Source organism: Tachypleus tridentatus, chromosome 6 (genome assembly GCF_004210375.1).
Source record: "Tachypleus tridentatus isolate NWPU-2018 chromosome 6, ASM421037v1, whole genome shotgun sequence".
In the NCBI taxonomy this organism is placed as follows: Eukaryota; Metazoa; Arthropoda; class Merostomata; order Xiphosura; family Limulidae; genus Tachypleus; species Tachypleus tridentatus.
The window spans coordinates 142891014-142909891 of NC_134830.1; the positions used below are offsets into that span (position 1 = coordinate 142891014).

Genomic DNA, 18878 nt, shown 5'->3' on the forward strand with positions numbered 1-18878 from the left:
TAGTTTATTTGCCTTGCCGTCTGGTGGCACAGCAGCAAGTCCAAGGGTTTTTTATCAATTTCGCCATTTGTGGTATACATGGCCAAGTAGATTATTTTCAGTCTCAAATAGTTGACGCAATTTAAAACAAATTAATATATTCCTTCAAAAGGGCTTGTTTGTTTTTGAATTTCGCACAAAACTACTCGAGGGCTATCTGTGCTAGCCGTCCCTAATTTAGCAGTGTAAGACTAGAAGAAAGGCAGCTAGTCATCACCACCCACCGCCGACTCTTGGGCTACTCTTTTATCAACGAATAGTGGGATTGACTGTGACATTATAACGCCCCCACGGCTGGGAGGGCGAGCATGTTTGGCGCGATGGTGATGCGAATCCGCGACCCTCAGATTACGAGTCGCACGCCTTAACACGCTTGGCCATGCCGGGCCTTCAAAAGGGCAATACTGAATAAATCCTATGAAACAAAAAAATTGAATAACTTGGAATAGCATTATGCTAGTTTTGTTAAACAATAAAAGGTTGGAATGCGAAAAAAAATATTAGTTACTAATAGTATTCTGTGATAAAATAAAGATCGTAACAAAATTAACAAATAATTTGTTTGAAAATGCAGGTTTCGATAAAAAGTTAGTTCAATTCATTCGTAATCGCTAAAACATTGCAAGGTACAGTTGTATAAAATGAGAGAGCTAATACTTAACGAACCGCATACAAGAAATTGATTCATATCTTTCTAAACGCCATATTTTCTACATTTTATAAATATGGTAGAACTCTGTTAGTACCGTATTTTTAACACAGAATAATGCACAGGGCGATTAGATGTGAACATATGAGAGTTTATGTATTTATTTTGAAATTTTGAATTTCATTTCGCTTCATTTAATAATAATTTTCAAATGCTAATATTATATTTAATTGTATTGTTCGTTTATGTATGTGTGTGTCACATTCGGACATATGGCATATTTTATACCGATTTGATGATATAGAATTTATTTTTTTTGTATTTAGTTTCTGTGAAATGGCTCCAATACTCTGTTCAGAAATTTGTTAAGATTGCTTTGTTATTGTTTTCTGTAGTGGGCGGTGTATATTTCGCCCGCGTTCTTCTGGGAAGTGATAGATAATTTTAAATATATATTTTTCATCCTCTTTACTGCGAAACAGAGCAATAGGACTAAATATAGCCTAGTAGAAACGACCGTCTTTTCATGTGCGACCGTCTTTTCATCTAAGTTTTATTTTTGTTTCTACAGTATTAAGGACTGTTTTATTTTTTACTAACTATGTACAGTCTCTTTATTTTACAAGCACACTTAGAAAACCCAGTTATTTGTTCGAAAATGCTCTCCTTAGCTATTTTTAGATCCATCTACTGGATTCTTGTCGGGAAGTCATCAGTTTTTATCTAAAAATACAACGTCTGATCAGTATGAGGAAGCTGAAAGCCAAACTCCAGGAGAAAATTTTACTTATCGACTTCAGTGATCGGTGGTTCTAAGAACATGTTTTGTTTGTTTTTTGAATTTTCTGCAAAGCTATACTAGAGTTATCTGCGCTTGCAATCCATAATTTAGTGATGTAAGACTAGAGGAAAAGCAGTTAGTCATCACCACCTGCTTCCATGGCTGAAAGGGTGAACATGTATGGTGTGACGGGATTCGAACCCATGACCCTCAGATTATGACTCAGGCGTCCTAACCAACTGCTCATGCTATGCAGGGGCGTGTTTTACACGAGTTCTTTTATGCGAAAATGAAATAGTTGTTGTTATATAATCTTATTTTATTATGATTAACTAAACGTTTTGTTAGCTCTTCCAACTCTATGTTGCTGATCTAATTTTAAATATGTTCAAACAAAATTCAAAATTAACCAGTGTTAGAGTTGGTGGGATGAGTTTGAATTGGGGAGATACCACAAAATATTCATTCATACGGCTCGACATGAACAGGTGGGTTCAGTCGTTCAACTCGTAATCTGCGGGTCGCGGGTTCGAATCCCCGTCGCACCAAACATGCTTGCTCTTTCAGGTGTGGGGGCTTTATAATGTGACGGCCAATCCAACTATTCATTGGTAAAAGAGTAGCCCACGCGTTTGAGATGGGTGGTGGTGCCTAGCTGCCTTCCTTCTTGTCTTACACTGCTAAATTAGGGACTGGTACCGCAGATAGCCGTCGTGTAGCTTTGCGCGAAATTCAAAAACAAACAAACAAACAAACAATTCATTCCTACTTTAAGCTGTGAGGGAATTAAAAGAGTAACAGGTGCATGACAGGTGATAGGGTGCGGCTGACTAGATGCCTTTCCTCTGGTCAATAGTTGAAATACAGAGAAGGCGATTGTTAGATAGTATTAGCAGTTTCGTTATAATTATATAAGCGAATCATAAAACAATAATGTTTTTCGGTTATATATACTGAGAAAAAATTAAAAACGAGCGAGAAAAAAAGATATTTGTAGCTTAAAATAATTTCTTTTATTTTTCTGATACTGAGGAATGACTTTGACGTCATATAACTGTTGTCACTCGTAATAGTTGGAACCAGTGTGTGTTTTCTTATAGCAAAGCCATATCAGGCTATCTGCTGAGCCCAGCGAGGGGAATCGAACCCCTGATTTTTGCGTTGTAAGTCCGTCGACTTACTGCTGTACTAGCGGGGCGCACTTAGAATCACTACTGAACATATTAATACGTTTTTACAAAAAATCAATTCCATCTCTTTAACCTGATCTCTTCAAACAGTCAGTCACACCACCAATTTATTAATGGATCACTGTCTTAATACAATGGAATAGCCAGTTGAACTCAAGCCCCTGCTCCAGAAGTGTGCTTTTCGTCTGTCATAACATTTATCAACGATTACTTTGATTCCAGTCTCTGATTGCTGCAAGTTATTAGACAATAAATAAACAAAACTTGTAAGCTTTAACAGTAGAAAAAAGCGTTAATATGTAAGGTTCAATGTTTATTTTTAGATGGAAATAAAAGAGGTTCGATTTGTTGGCTGCTTATGATTATTTACAAATATCAAGTTTGGTATGGCAGTTCATTGGATCCATGGGGGATACATATAAATTTTCAGTTTTATATAATGCTGTTAGATTGGTGTTTTTTTGTTGTTGTTTTTACCACTATTTCGCCTACCTGTTGATCGATCTTCACCAAATTTGAGATGGTTTGTTGGGTCTATGCAGTGATACAATCAAGCTTGCGTTTAACATTTTGCGTTTTTTACAAAAACGTATAAAAGAATAAACTTTTCACGTCTTGAGATAACCTTTCATTAATTATGAATTTACACAATTTCTTTTCAGAGAACGGGTACTTCGCTCGTAATAAATAGAAATAAAATTACGGATTTATAACTGTAGAATAAACTAAAGAAGATATAAAATTATGACCGAAGTTAGCAGTGTAATTAAAAAAAAACTTTCATTCACGGTTCCATCCAGATAAAACTTAAATAATGAAATAAAAATAAGAGAGCACTTCCTACAGTGGCCATAGTCTTCTGAAATTAATATAGGTTTTGCAAACAAAATACAAAAAAGGTTGAAAAGTAGGTACGTTTTCAGAATAATTTATAGGGAAAAGTTTGTGTTTTCTTATAGCAAAACCACATAGGGTTATCTGCTGAGCCCACCGAATGGAATCGAACCCCTGATTTCAGGGTTGTAAACCCGTAGACTTACCGCTGTACTAGCGGTGGGCTATACGGAAAAGAAACACGCGAATTTAATTATCTTTTAATCTTGATCTAATGGGATTAAGATCTTCAATGTAACTGTGAAAATTATTCAAGAATTACCCAACTGATGAAAACTATGTCACACGTTTTTATCTGTAAGTGTAATAGTATGAGCTCTGAAACCTCGATGTTGGCCTATTCATCGAAGTAACTTCTGCACGTAAATTAATGGTTTCAGAGCATATAATTCGACGATTTCAATACTGGTCAAGAAGTTGATGAGTAACATAGAATCATTAACTTCGCTTGTTATAAAAACTAACCAGTAATCTTTAGGCTTACATATTATAGTTAACTTTTATGAATTACAGAAACTATACATTTAATTCTGTTAGTTGAATTTTTTTATCATAGGACCATAAATGAATAGTGCGATTCAACCGCCACTCTTGTAAGATAGTATTTTTGGTGTAATGCACTGAAACATGGCTAAATGAAACGTTTGTTCTGGAGGTTAGGCCGTTTTCTTCACCATTTTAAATAAAACAAGTGCTTTTTTATTAAATTACTAGGGGTTAAAGTTCAATAACAGAAATTAACGTGAATCAATACCTCAATATTTAGGTTTCAACTTCCAAAACTATTGTCGTTTTTAGTATTGACCTTTTTACCTAGATTCATTTTGTTATAATACTTATATTTGGGACCACAATGAACTATAACTATTATTTATTGTTACTGTTAATATTCTATTATTATATATGTGTTTACCCATACATTCTAAATCCAGAAGAGTCATTTGATTCTTTAGCTATCATGGGGACATATGTATCCCCTTTTAGATCACTGCAATGGAAATCTTAAATTTTGCATTATACTGAACAAAAGTCATCCATTCATACTTCCCAAAAATGTACACGTTTCAAATTTCAGTAAAATAATGAAATAACAAAACAGGTATATTTACTGTTTTTATATTATATACCTAAAAGTAAACCAAACAATAAAGAACTATCTTTGTATATAAATGGCAGAGATAACTTTTACAATTTCATTTTCTTTGCTTGTCTTGTTAGAATAATAAAACTCAACAATTCATCCATAGTTCTTGGTTCCTTACTTTTGATTTGAGGTAGGTTTATGTGTTTGAAACTTAAAATGGTTACCTTTTGGAAACACAAAATATTATAACAACATTAGTTTTATGTTACTCTTTCTTAATATTGATTTTGGTAAATGTTGATAAACGTTATCCTATATTGAATCATGAGTATCCACAGAAGTTTTTTCTAGGGAGAGACAAGGGTGGAGTAGTGTGAAATTGTGATTTAAAAAAAAAAATCAGTAAAATATGCTGAATGAATAAAGAAATAAATTGTGTTTCTCACTTTCAGGGGGGGAATAAAGTGCCCCCTCTGTATATGTGCATGTTTTCTTATAGCAAAGACACATCAAGCTATCTGCTGAGCTCACTGAGGGGAATTGAACTCCTGATCTTAGCATTGTAAATCCCAGACTTACCGCTGTACTAGTAGAGGCCCCCCCTCCTGTAAACATCCGCATGCTGAACTGTAAGAAATATAATTTATCTTACATACTATATCTTGAAAAGATGTATGTTTGATAAGTTTAAAATATTAAAAATAAAAATGACATTTTGCAAATGGGCTTGTGTTACTTAGTGTTTAAAAATTTAAATTACATTTTATTGAAAAAAACTGTGAAAAAAGAAATATTAGGATGCTATGAGTTCAGTAACAATGCAAATTAACAAAAACTACATACATAACGCATTGGCTCCCAAGCCTATTTTGTTGAGATTTTCCAGGGTCTCAATAGTCATTTTATAAAAAGTGTATAGGTGGCCTTTGTGTCCCAGCCAATAAGTGGCCCTTTAAAAAGAAAATTGAGCATAACTCATCGGTTGGACATGTGGAAGCCAACTTATAAACTACACTTGGTAACGAACAAACAAACAAACAAAAATTTGTAACATGCCAACTTTCAACATGTTAATTTGATTTTAACTGGAAGCCACTTTCTTTTGTATACACCAGCCTTTCACAATTAAGTAATTTTATCTTTCTTACAGTATTATTTTGTTTCAGTGGACTTTATCATAATTTTATTAATTTCTTCCAGGATATATAGCTTTTCTATTGATTTTAAGAATGTCTTCTGCTGTTCTTCAGTTATTATAACAATGTAATATCTTGGTGTATCCCTCAAACTCTCATTTATCTTTCTGTTTTTTTAATCATAGGAAACCATTAAGACACTTTATATTTCTCATAGGAATAATGACACTGTTCAGAAAACCCAAATTTTGGTTCATGACCCAATATATTATGGCTTCTTTTCTTGGTTCCTGAGTCAACCTATTATGGCCTCTTTTCTTGGTTCCTGAGTCAACCTATTATGGCTTCTTTTCTTGGTTCCTGAGTCAACCTATTATGGCTTCTTTTCTTGGTTCCTGAGTCAACCTATTATGGCCTCTTTTCTTGGTTCCTGAGTCAACCTATTATGGCCTCTTTTCTTGGTTCCTGAGTCAACCTATTATGGCTTCTTTTCTTGGTTCCTGAGTCAACCTATTATGGCTTCTTTTCTTGGTTCCTGAGTCAACCTATTATGGCCTCTTTTCTTGGTTCCTGAGTCAACCTATTATGGCTTCTTTCTTGGTTCCTGAGTCAACCTATTATGGCTTCTTTTCTTGGTTCCTGAGTCAACCTATTATGGCTTCTTTTCTTGGTTCCTGAGTCAACCTATTATGGCTTCTTTTCTTGGTTCCTGAGTCAACCTATTATGGCCTCTTTTCTTGGTTCCTGAGTCAACCTATTATGGCTTCTTTTCTTGGTTCCTGAGTCAACCTATTATGGCCTCTTTTCTTGGTTCCTGAGTCAACCTATTATGGCTTTTTTCTTGGTTCCTGAGTCAACCTATTATGGCCTCTTTTCTTGGTTCCTGAGTCAACCTATTATGGCCTCTTTTCTTGGTTCCTGAGTCAACCTATTATGGCCTCTTTTCTTGGTTCCTGAGTCAACCTATTATGGCCTCTTTTCTTGGTTCCTGAGTCAACCTATTATGGCTTCTTTTCTTGGTTCCTCATTGAACTTGTTGTTGCCTCTTTCCTTGGATCCTAACTCAACCTACTGTGGTTTCTTTCCTTATTTTGGTCTCTCTCTTTGAAACAAGATTCTCAGCTGTGACTAAACTTGCTATAGCCACTATTCTCAATTTATAATCCAACCTGTTTTGACCTCTTTCCTTTGGTTATGCCCCAACTACCTGTAACATTTAATCAAAATAACATCTATTGTTATCACCTTCCTCAGGTAATAACAGTAGGCATATTAGTACTTCGAGGATACTTGTCATGATCTAACCCTGTTGATGATATTTTCAGCCATAAACCAATACCACATCATGAGGTTTAGGTTAGTCCTAAATACATATATTAAGCAAACAATGCAACTCAATCTCTATATAAAAAAAAGTATAATATTAAAGTTATTAAACTGGATCTATTAAACATTCTGAACAACATGGATAATATGACATGTTATTTAAGTGTAAATTCAAGTACCTACTCACTGCTAATGTTGACTAAGATGCTGAATAGAAAGTTAAATGAATGCCTAAATTATACAATAAATAACTAGGTTACTGGTTCTTTACTTAAAATATTAAGTGTAGTGTTACATAACTTTCTATAGAGAAATGCTTCACACTACAACTTCTATTTTCATTAGTTCTATACTTCTGTCAAAAGGTACAGCTATAAAATAAGCCCTATCTTTACATTCACCAACTATTGTTATTTCAGGTTTAAATGACAACAGAAAGTAAATAATAATCTAACTACACTGTTCACCAAACTTAGATAACATATAAACCACCAAGATCTTTAGTTTTATAGACTTCTAGATCTAGCAGGAGATGTTTTCATGCTTTCTTCCTATTTGTTCCGGGTTTGCAGTCTTCAGATATTATCTTCATTTTTATCTTGGTCATTAATTCTACATTGTTAAATTGTATCCCCTCTTGGGAAAGTCAGTGATTTAGTTAAGTTAAAACATCTGTGTAAGTTTGTTTTTTGCAGAAGGAAAGAGCCACTTGAAGAAAAACAAAAGAACAGATACTCAGAAATTAAAACTCGTACAGTGCAGTTTATTTCACAAAATTAAGAACACCAGATCTACAATAAAGCATTAACATATCAATTCACTTTCATATCAGTACTGCCAACTAAAATAACTACATCAACTGTTCTTTCTGTTAAAAAGTTATTTTGTGAAAAAAAAACACTATAAATTCTACTTCAGCCTACTAGTTTTGAAACATACTTAACAATGTTGACTAATTATTTTCAAAATATTACACGAGGTATTTTTTTAACTAAGTTTTTTTTCTTTATGATTATAATATGTTAGCTCTACCACCAGGTGGCTATGTGTTATGATAATTATATACAGCTAGGCACTCTCAAGTTGACATTTACTACAACAAGTAAATTTATAAGTGCACATGAAAAACATTAATCAAACAACAACACTCGCATATTCAAACCTAAACCACCACACCACTTTTTGTTTAATTGTAATATCTAAAGTACACATATATAAACACACACACATCTTTCTATACATACGGTTATTTTTGCATTGATTTTTTGTTTAATAGCATAAAAAGAAAAACGACTGACACAATTCTTCATTAAAATGTACTTAAATTCTGCAGTTGTTGTCAAAGTTAGATTTATAAAGTAAACTGTAAAGACTTAATGCCCAACAAAATGCTTAACTCACGAAAATGTAGTTAAGTATTGGTAAATAACAGGTAAAACTTAAGTGTTTATCGACATACAAAAACCACTCGTACAGTGTTTTATTTATACAAAATACAATAAATACTTTTGTATATTATACAGCACAGGAAACAACTACGTACAAGGCATGACATAATGTTTTAGAAAACGGTAGTTGCCATTTGTGTAGACACAAGGTTAAAGAGAAGGTTTACAACTTAAGGTGGTGAAAATTCAATTGCTGCCAAGAATAGTAACTAAAGTTTAATTCTGTTCCAGGCTTAACTGCTTATTTACAAGCTGCAAAATTATTAGCTAAATATTTTGAACCTATTACGTGAAATTTGTACATAATCATTGTTATTTCACGTTTTAAATTATATGCAAATTCTTGGTTTCTGTCATTTCTTAAAAAAGAAAATCAGATTCAACCTTTGATTAGTATGAAATGTAGATGGAATCTACCTAGCAAGGCCAGGCTAATCATGGTAAAACATCAACTATTTCTTTGGATTTACAACCATATAAATCTAAAGCTTAAAAACTATTAACACACACTTTACCCAAGAGATACACACAATGAGCTTGCACCTACACTTGGTACCAGTTAGTTATAATTCTTTCTGTACCCTTTTGAGATGACTGAAGTCACTTTAAACTGTCTACTATGAGGACTAATTCTCAGCATAAAACTGTTTCCTTAACAGTACCTTGTCTTATTTCTCTCACAAGTAAGAAATTAATATGCAGAAGCTAATACCAATTGTCTTTAAAAAAAAAAGCATGCAACAAGTGCTGGTACAATAACCTAGAGTTAATTCTCGGCAAACTATGCGTAAAAGGCAAGAAAAGATCCCAATTTGCAACTTTATTTTAGAATACCACTGAACAAAAAAAATTATTGATGAATTAACAAGATGTAAAAGTGATATACAGTTCCAGTGATTTCCTTTCAATGGAAGAATAATCAGAGAACTAAAATAGGATGATAATTTGGAAATAATGGAGAGCTGGAAGCTGTTAAGATGTTTGTGTTTGTAGCATAAATTATAGTTTGGACTATACAATTCAGTTACATCATAAAGATTTTGGTGAAATTAGAGCTGTACTCATACAAAAAAAAAAAAAAAAAGGAAAAAATTGAAAGCAAGTAAATCTATTGGTTACTTTGGTTCAATTTCTTACTTTTGCAAACAGGTTTGTCCCACAAGGCTTATTATGTAAATTAAGTGGCAAAGAAAACTCATTGCAGATCATAATGAGAAAAGCATTAAGGTTTACTTTCAGAAGAGTTTTCAAATACTCATTTTTAACAAAGCAGGCTGAAGAGTTCGAACAGAAATAAAATCGCACAACTACATTTTTATGTTTGTGTCTCGCCATTAGTTCCCTTGGGGAAATAAAGTAGCCTAATTAATTCAGAACACTGATGGAATAGTGAGAGAACAACTCACCTGACAAATTCACCACTTATTCTCAACAGCACTTCAAAATATTGTTGTTAATTCCATTTTTATTGTGCAAACCAAATGCAGTACACTAAGTGCAACTTAATGCTGTAAACAAATTCATGTTGCCCTACTTTGAGATCTTTTTCACCCATTTGTTCACATTAAAATCTATGTGCATCGATGCATGGTGCCAACTTTTATTTCGGCAAGGTCAGTGTGCATCTATGACAAAACCTACTTGATACAGAATTGTCAATAAAGCACAATTACCTCTTTTAACTCTCCTTCAACTAAGTTAAATTTCATACAAACAACACCTACACGTTTATCAGCTAACCTTCAAGCTTACTCCACACATCAATGAAAAAGTACAAAAGCTAAAAACATGCACAGCAATTTTAAAACACTCACAAGTAGGTTAATGATATTGACCTCAAAACTGGCTAGGTCAAGAAAAATGGCATTTTTCGTAATGACACCTTAAACATGGACATTTTTTAATTTTTTTATTTATTTTTTTTACAAGTCGTTGATTATGAACAGTGATGGGAATGATTACCATTGTAGGCTTATCGAATATTTTATGATGGTGATAGACACATAAACAAGCTCTTAAATCAATTTCTTTACAAAAGTGGGATGAAACAGTATGAATGTGATTAAAGACACAGTTCAGACAGATTTGACAAATTATCACATGAAGATGGTCAAGAAAAGGATGGAAGCTCGAGTACAAAAGGTTCCTTGATTAATTCTTAGTAATGCTTAGCTAAGTCAATGTAATCAGTGAATTTTCAGTTACTTTATCAGCAATAAGGTTTGAGCTTTCTATCCAGTCGTGGACTACTACGTGAAGAAAGGAGAAGAAGTAAAACATCAATATCACAATTAAGACCTGCAAGTAATAATTAATTTTGGATTTACAACATGTGGTAACTTAACACAGAAATCTCGATTTCCTTTCCTTGGAATTCTTTTTGTAGTGCTTGCTTAATTGAAAATGGTGTAACCAGGATGTGCAATGTACTAAAAAATCAGTTATGCTAATACTTACTGTAGAAAAAGAAAAACATGAATTTAATTCCTGTTATTACTTTTTAACTGGAAAAAAAAACCTCATGTCATTACATTTCTGTAGAGTGCAAGCTGTTACTAACAAATAACGAAGTAATTATTCCTAATGAGATCTTACACATGACTATAGTAATAATATCAGTTTTAAAATATATATACTGGCTTATTTTCAATTTTGTAATGGGAAAATTATCACCAACAACACAAAACAGCATTATGTATATAATATCTTTAAACAAAGCCCCCTGTTTGCAATTAAAAATATTCTAAGTAATAAGCAACTGTAAATGAAATTTTCAAAAATATTAAAGAAATCCCAGAAATAATTATGTAACCAAGAAAAACTGATGCAACACCAAAAATCTGCAAGTTTAAATTTCATGGTTTAAACATGAACAATATATGAGATGTGTACAATTATGGTAAAATTAAGTAGATATTGTGAAACACTTGACCAGGAGATATTCAGTATTATACCAACAACAAAAACACTTGCAGCTCTTTCTTTCTTTTTGCATTTGATGAAATCTAAATCCAAATCATCCCACGTACAAAAATATTTACATGTGAAGCCTTCCAGGCCTACCTGATACACTACATGTACAATAAAAGACGTGACAAGAAAGTGCTTGCGTTACGAAAACTCTTGCTACAATTACATAACAACCAATTCAACAACACTGTCATCACCGTACTATCACTAAAACAATTATATATATTGTTACTTATTAAAATAATACCAACTACTTGACTTGGTACATGAACCTCGATGTTTAATACACAAACTTCTCAGCTGAAACAAATGACTACATCTCAAGAAATCAATTTTATTCTACCTTTATATGGATTTTAAAACTGATTAATTCACCAGCAAAGAAGAAATTTCCAGAAAATCCAAATTACTCCCAAGTTTTTTTTAAATAAAGTCCAGCAGAAAAATAAAGCATTATTTAATCTTGTTCTTTGTTTGGAAAGAATGTGTAGTGTTTCTCATTTAATTTTCTCTTGTATTTCTCAAAAGTAATGTTATATGAGTATACAGGTGTTGAAAAGACCCAGAAATTACAGAATGAAAAAGCTTGCTCAGAAAAAAGCGATTTGATATAACTAAAACTGTTTCTTTCATCAAGCAGGTTTGATAGCTTGTGAAACTTAGAAAATTACCAATTGTATAAAATAGTACTATTTGCATTGCATAATAGAAAAAAAAACAACTTCCCTTGCAATAAATTGTTAAGGTTTTTTTTTTCTGACTTTGCTCATTAACCATAACCACGAACCCGTAACACCTACGTGTCACCATTTCTGAGCTTCATGTATCACAAAATTATTTATAACATAAAACGAAATTAAAATCTTAAAAAACTTTCTATGGTACTCAGGTATAGTAAAGACAAAGAAACAATAAATTAGGAACCTGGTTTGGGTGGTGTAACAGTTGCATAGTGAACAGACTGGAACAAAGTGGTAGTCTCTCTCAGGCTGTCCACCTTCCAAGATGGATCAGAAGTCATCCCTTCTTGTAAGGCTGGACTAAACACACTGGAATGGCCTAGCTGCTGTGTCTACTCCCACTGATGAGGTGACGGAGGAAGTTCCGACGGGTGAGCAACGGTTGAGCTGCAACATCCATCAGAAGTTGGCGATCAATCAAGCCTATCTTCTCAAGATTATTGGGTAACAACCAACAAGTAGAGAAGAGGTGATACTCTTGTAGCTGACGGGATAGAAACACCAGTACCTTAACTACAAGTTTTCATTAATCTACTTGGTAACTGGTGTGGATATTGATATTTAGGGGTATGCAATTTTCACGAATAATATTAAAGCAATATCGACACGGGTGAATTACATTCTCTCATAATAATGTGAATCAATAAGATATTGGTGTGTGTGTGTGTACACACACTTTTATTGTTTTTGACACAAAACGGAATTAGTAATTATAAGCAGCTGTATGTAATATGCATTGATAGCATGTTGGGTTGTGAAACTAAGCACAGCAGTAATTGTCAAATGCAGGTTGGAAGCAACAATCAACATGATCAGTGGCAACAGAGAAATTTTTTTTAATATGATGATATTCTTGGACAGTGGATCAATGGATCATTTAAGCTAAATTTTGAAAAATATTAAGCAATGTGCTACAGTAGCAATGCAGGCATAAAGAATGACAAAATAATCAGCATAGAAGAGTCATAACATAATAAATAAAATTAATATGAAGTCAGCAAGAGACAACACCACCAAATTATAGATATTAGAAATCATACACAAATAAAAATCAGCAATAATAATACATAAAAAGAACAGATGTAAGCAATAACAGTAGTATTAACAATGTAGGTACTAAAATAAATACATGTATATATATATACACACATCAATAACAATGTAAGCATTTGAAATTATATACATACACAACAAATATCAGTAACAATGCATTATTACCAAACAATAACCTTAAGTAATAATGGTTATCAGAAAAAGACTAAAAACTTAGGCACTTTCGAATAGTTCACTATTTTACTTCAAGTAAATAACGTAAAATTGCAATATTACTACAATTAAAAAATGTGAACTAGTGCATCTAAGTTAGTTTATAAAATAAAAATGGAAACCAGCTTCATGACATATATACAAGCATTCAAGTTTGAAAATTATAGCAAATGGTCAAAGTTTTACTAAGTCTCTACCATAGTGAAGGTCATAGGGCTAAAATGTGATCACACACACACATATATTAAAATAAAATTGTACAGATTTTTCTGCACGTTAAATTTTCTACTAATATAGTGTTAACAGCTTTTATTCACATCAAAAAAGAATTTCAAGACCATAATAGCTAAGCCTTATTTAACAAGGAGTGGTGAAAGATAAGACTGTTTATAAGTTCTCAAAGAAGAAATAGCATAATATCAGTGATAAGTCTCTTTCATTAACTGTTTACAAGTTAATTCTCTGAGAAACTCTGTAAATTCAGTGTTAATTCTAGATAAGAACTACGTTGACAAAGAATCTTCAACAAATCAATGTAACTCTTATGTAACACCAACACCATGAACCAAAAACCTCCTTCCAATTAATGACACTATCCATTCCAGAATCGATTTAAAGGTTTTCCTTAGACTAGATCTTTGTGTGTGTGGGATTCACCCAAGTTGTGTTACCAAATTTCACTGAAACTGGTTCAACCAGTTCCTTACAACAACCATTTTATATTTGTACATATGTACACCACACATGCCTAATTTTGCCACGTGCCATTATCTGTTGTAATGCTCAAAGTACCTCAATGGTTAGAGCACCTGGGCATCAAGTCCAAGTCTTGCACTTAAACAGCATTATTTTCCATAACTGTTTTCGAAAGTAAGTGGTTATGTTTAAAGAAAGCTCTCTGAATAGTTACAAGAATTTGAATAGAATGATATTATAAATTAATATTTGTTAACACTAGATGGCCTAGTGGTAACAGTGGTAAACTTTCATGTGGAAGTCATGTTCAAATCTCAGTTAAGTTGGAATTTTTTGTTAATGTTTTTGTTTCTCATTTAGTAAACAATCATATTTACAGCAAGCTCTTCCAAAACTGTTATAGATTAAATCAGGAATTTAAGATATTGGTTAACATTTAATTTAAAAAGTGGCATGCTTGTAGCATCAAGCCATCTCAGCTTCTCATTTCAGCTAAGCTTTTAACAATGTCTATGAAATACATTATGAATTAAAATTCTGAATAAAACTAAAAATAGTTTAGAAACTGTGTAAGAAAGAAAAAGTCACTTAATACAACAAAATCACGAAAACTTAGGCCAACTGAAACAGAGCAAAAACAACTGACATTGTCCAATAAAGCTCCTGAACAAACAAAGTTAAAAGGACAAACTGATACTGAAAGACATAAAAATGGGTTCTGGCTCCCCTTACATCTTCCTGTTGCATTGAATGGAGACATCAACTAGTTCAGAATGGAAAATGCAGAAGCAGAAGAAAAAAGAAATCATAGGGCTGAAAACTTTAGGAAAAAAACCCTTCAGTTCTGGTTTAACCAACTTAATAACTACTTTATTATCCATTTTATAGAATAATTTCTTTGGTTAAGTTACAGCTTTAGTATTGTTTATTAACACATGCTTTTTAACACTGTATTTTAAACCTTCACAAAAGAAAATTTTGAAAGGCATACAAACCTAGCAAAACTTTTGAAAGCAGCTGAGTGTGGATTTATACACAAAGGGACACGGTTGGAACCAACACTTCGCTCCAGTATAAACTTGTGGAGGCGTTCTGTGAGGAAAAAATTATCTTTTATTGTACAATCACTTAAAAATAACACTTCACAAAAACTACATAGAATCAGAGGTTACAAAGCAACAAGAATGGTGTCACACTTTTCTCTGTCCAAGTTATATTTTACTACAAAAAACTGTTAATTAAAAGTCTCTCTAGAAGATCCAGATAAAAGCATTTTTATTATGGAAATCAAATTAAGGAACTTTATGACAGTCATGTAGCAACTAGGGTGGATATTGTGCCTACATGGAGAAAATATATGTTTGTATTCTTCTTTCTTTTTTTTAAATAGGTACTAGAATAGCTTTTAGTTTCAGAAGAAAAAGATAATTTTTATTTTAATTCTTGGCTTCTACTATAACATTTTTACACAAAATGTTTTCTTGCCTTTTACTTGGTGGATGGAAGAAAATTCTTTTTCGTAGTAATCGTCAAATGGCTGGAGTATTATTGGTTCAAAGTCTGACACGTAGTGACGACCTGCAGGGGTACTATGGCAACAACGGCACATGCAGGAATGGTAACGGAGGCGACCTTCATCAAGGTACGGATGGGAGAGAGCATCAGTACAGCTGATTCGTTTATCCTTGTGGTGTAAGAGAAAAATTAAAATGATGAACAAATGCCATCAAGTTAATATCATGCAGTGATTATATTGAAAAATCACAAGATGCACATACACAAGGTGGTTTGTGATCTAGGGTAAGGATACAGCTACAAATGCCTAGACCACTGATATCTAAACTGTTATAGCAAGTTGCCATGGATGTCAAGAGAGTTTCATCAAACAAATAATAGTAAAGAAAATAATAAAAAGCTCAACAAAAACTATATTGCACATGGCAGCAGGGGAGTTGCACAAATCAAGGTAAACAGATTAGGGTGTCATCAGTGAGAAAAGTGCAAAAATCACTTATAGCCACTTCTCCCACAACCAGTGATGTTCTATTCAAAGGCACTGGTTATGGGCTATAACTCTAAAGCAATTTTTTATTGCAGGAAAGTTATCATAATACAGTTAGGCCAATACTGTTCTCTTATCTAAGTATTTTACAAACTCTATCAACCACAGACAATGATTTACGAGGGCCTGGTTGAACAATCCAAAGTCATAGAAATGTGTGAGAATAGTACAGTGTGAATTCCAGTTTGAACATACATCACATTGAAGAAATGGCATGTTGGCTTGAATATGTGTTTGGACTTGATGGAACCATACCTTACATAAATACCATTTACATGTGTTAATTTTGACATTTTTCTCAACTCTTCTGGTGTTTAACTTATGCTTATTACAATAACCCACGATAATCATATATAAATATTTCTGTAGTTTTCTGTAACCTTTCTCAAATATTGTATTGTAAGCAGAATGTTAATAAAATTGCCTGTACTTTGACAAGAATGAGAAAATTCTTCCATCTGTCACACACCTAAATGCTGCTTAAAAGATGGTGTCACATTCATCTGTATTCTGAAGAACAAACTTATTAACATGGCATTTGCATTGTTTTCTTCATATAACATTATATGAACTATTTTGTTCATGGTTTTTAAAGGAGGTATTAAGCTTAACTTCAAATCACCATTGTGTTCTATAGACAAGTATCATAGTTTAACTTTCTTTACTACCTTCTTGAGCAACTGGTACTTGGTTGTGGAATAACCTGTTGTTTTCCCTGAGAAAACAATACCTTCCATTCTTTTACTGATATGGTTCAATAATGCTGATGTTCATTATTTCAAAACAATTTTTCTCTTATCACCCATGCCTTTATTATTAAAGAATAGAAGAACTACATATCTGAAAGCTCTTTAGGTTAACCATCCAAAGTACATCAATTTAACTTGAATTGCAATATGAAGATCAATACCTGTACGTTCACATACTGATAGTTGGTTGTACAGTTGTCTGTTATTTCTTTGCTATATTTATTTCTTACATTGCTTTATAACCCAATGGAAAATACTTTCTTCAAAATGCTAATAAAATTTCCAATATAGTTCCTCAGAATTCAATATTAAGTTTCATCTACACTCATGAATCATTACACTTTGATTAGATTACAACTTTAAAGTTATAGTTACAAATAACATGGTTAACTGGCCACATGGTGACAAGATATGCAAGTTATTACCAGATCACAGATGACCCTCTATATGAAATACAAGTTTAATGTACTAAAGTTTTTACAGGTGTGAGCTTCAGAAGATCAAATTACAATCGGATATATTAAAAGCTATCAAATTTTTAACAAAACAACTGTACTAGTGTAACCCTCCTTGCAGCACCTGTACTAAATTGAAAGAAAGTAAGATTTATTGGGCATAACTTTCTCTTATAACTTAAATATATATATATAAAACAATGAATACACAATCATGTTAGAAAACAAGACATTTACTCTCCAGATAGATACTAGTAAAAATATAATATTTCAGAAGAGTTTGTATACTACCAGCTCTTACGAAGTTCCAGTGGTGAAATATTTGTTGACATAAAACTTTTATTGATATCATTATCAGAAGAGTAAAGGTCACTGGTTTTTATAACCCTATTGTGAAATGTATGTACTGTAAAATCTATATGACATCCAGTTACCTTAACTGTCAGCAACCCTGAATGGATATTGTTTACAATAAAATGCATTATCAAAATAAAATTGTAGCACCCACAAAACATACTTCAATTTAATGAAATTATGAAACTGTTTCTGACTACATCTGCAGTATCTTGAATACTCACAGGGTTAAAAACAAGCATTTGACTTAGCAAGTGTACAGCTTCGTGAGTCGCCTGAGACGAGAGTGTATAAAGAGCTGCAAGCGAAGGTGGTTTTTGAGGCCTTCTTATCATGTGACTCCTAGCACCTTCACAAGCATGTTTCATGTCTTCCAAGCAAGGAGTTCCTAATAAATCTGTAATAAGTTCCAGCTGGACAAATATACGGAATTAATTTATAATTCTGCATAAAACTGCTAAAAAGGAAAGAGATTTATAATCAACTGTGTGCAATATAAGAGAGAAAAAAATGTTCAGTAAGTTTTGTTTCATATTATAAAACAAACAAAACCTATCTATGCTCATAACAAGCCTTACATTTGTATAACTAGGGATAATGTTTGATGAAATTAAGGTATAATAGTAAAATATCAGGGTAATTGGATGATAATTTATAAATATTCAATTACTGATGATGTACTCACCAAGGTCTCACCCAGAGATTCATCTTGCACATTTAATGCACATAGCAAAGTCTAAGCTATAATGTTATATTTTTTACACGTTTCGTATACACAACCAATGTCTAATCTAAAAGTTATGTTTCAACATGTTTAATATACAACTGAGATTTAACTTAGAAGTTATGTTTTTTACATGTTTGACAGACAACCAAGGTTATGAATATTTTTACACATTTGATACAGATACCAAAGCTTTTCCTAAAAGTTAAGGTATGTTATATTTTTACATTTGATACACATACAAAGGCTTCTCAGTTCCAAGAAAACATGCAAGAAACTCTTCATTTAAGTCTGGAACATTTGCATCAGCTAACT

At 32.6% G+C, this 18878-nt stretch overlaps 1 protein-coding gene across 7 annotated transcripts in view; it reads right to left on the reverse strand.

The window, feature by feature from the left end:
• Positions 1 to 7841: 7841 nt before the first annotated feature.
• LOC143253911 (serine/threonine-protein kinase NLK-like) overlaps positions 7842 to 18878 on the reverse strand; it is a 55166-nt gene continuing 44129 nt past the window's right edge. For 4 of the 7 annotated variants that reach the window (XM_076508478.1, XM_076508484.1, XM_076508482.1 and 1 more), the window contains exons 7-10: positions 18064 to 18252; positions 15705 to 15903; positions 15215 to 15311; positions 7842 to 12741 (exon numbers count right to left, since the gene is read on the reverse strand). In XM_076508478.1, coding sequence (XP_076364593.1) covers positions 12681 to 12741; positions 15215 to 15311; positions 15705 to 15903; positions 18064 to 18252 — 546 coding nt within the window. In that variant the 3' untranslated portion in view covers positions 7842 to 12680. The remainder of the gene's footprint in view (positions 12742 to 15214; positions 15312 to 15704; positions 15904 to 18063; positions 18253 to 18878) is intronic. The other 3 variants (XR_013029892.1, XM_076508480.1, XM_076508481.1) reach the window with 3 other exon arrangements.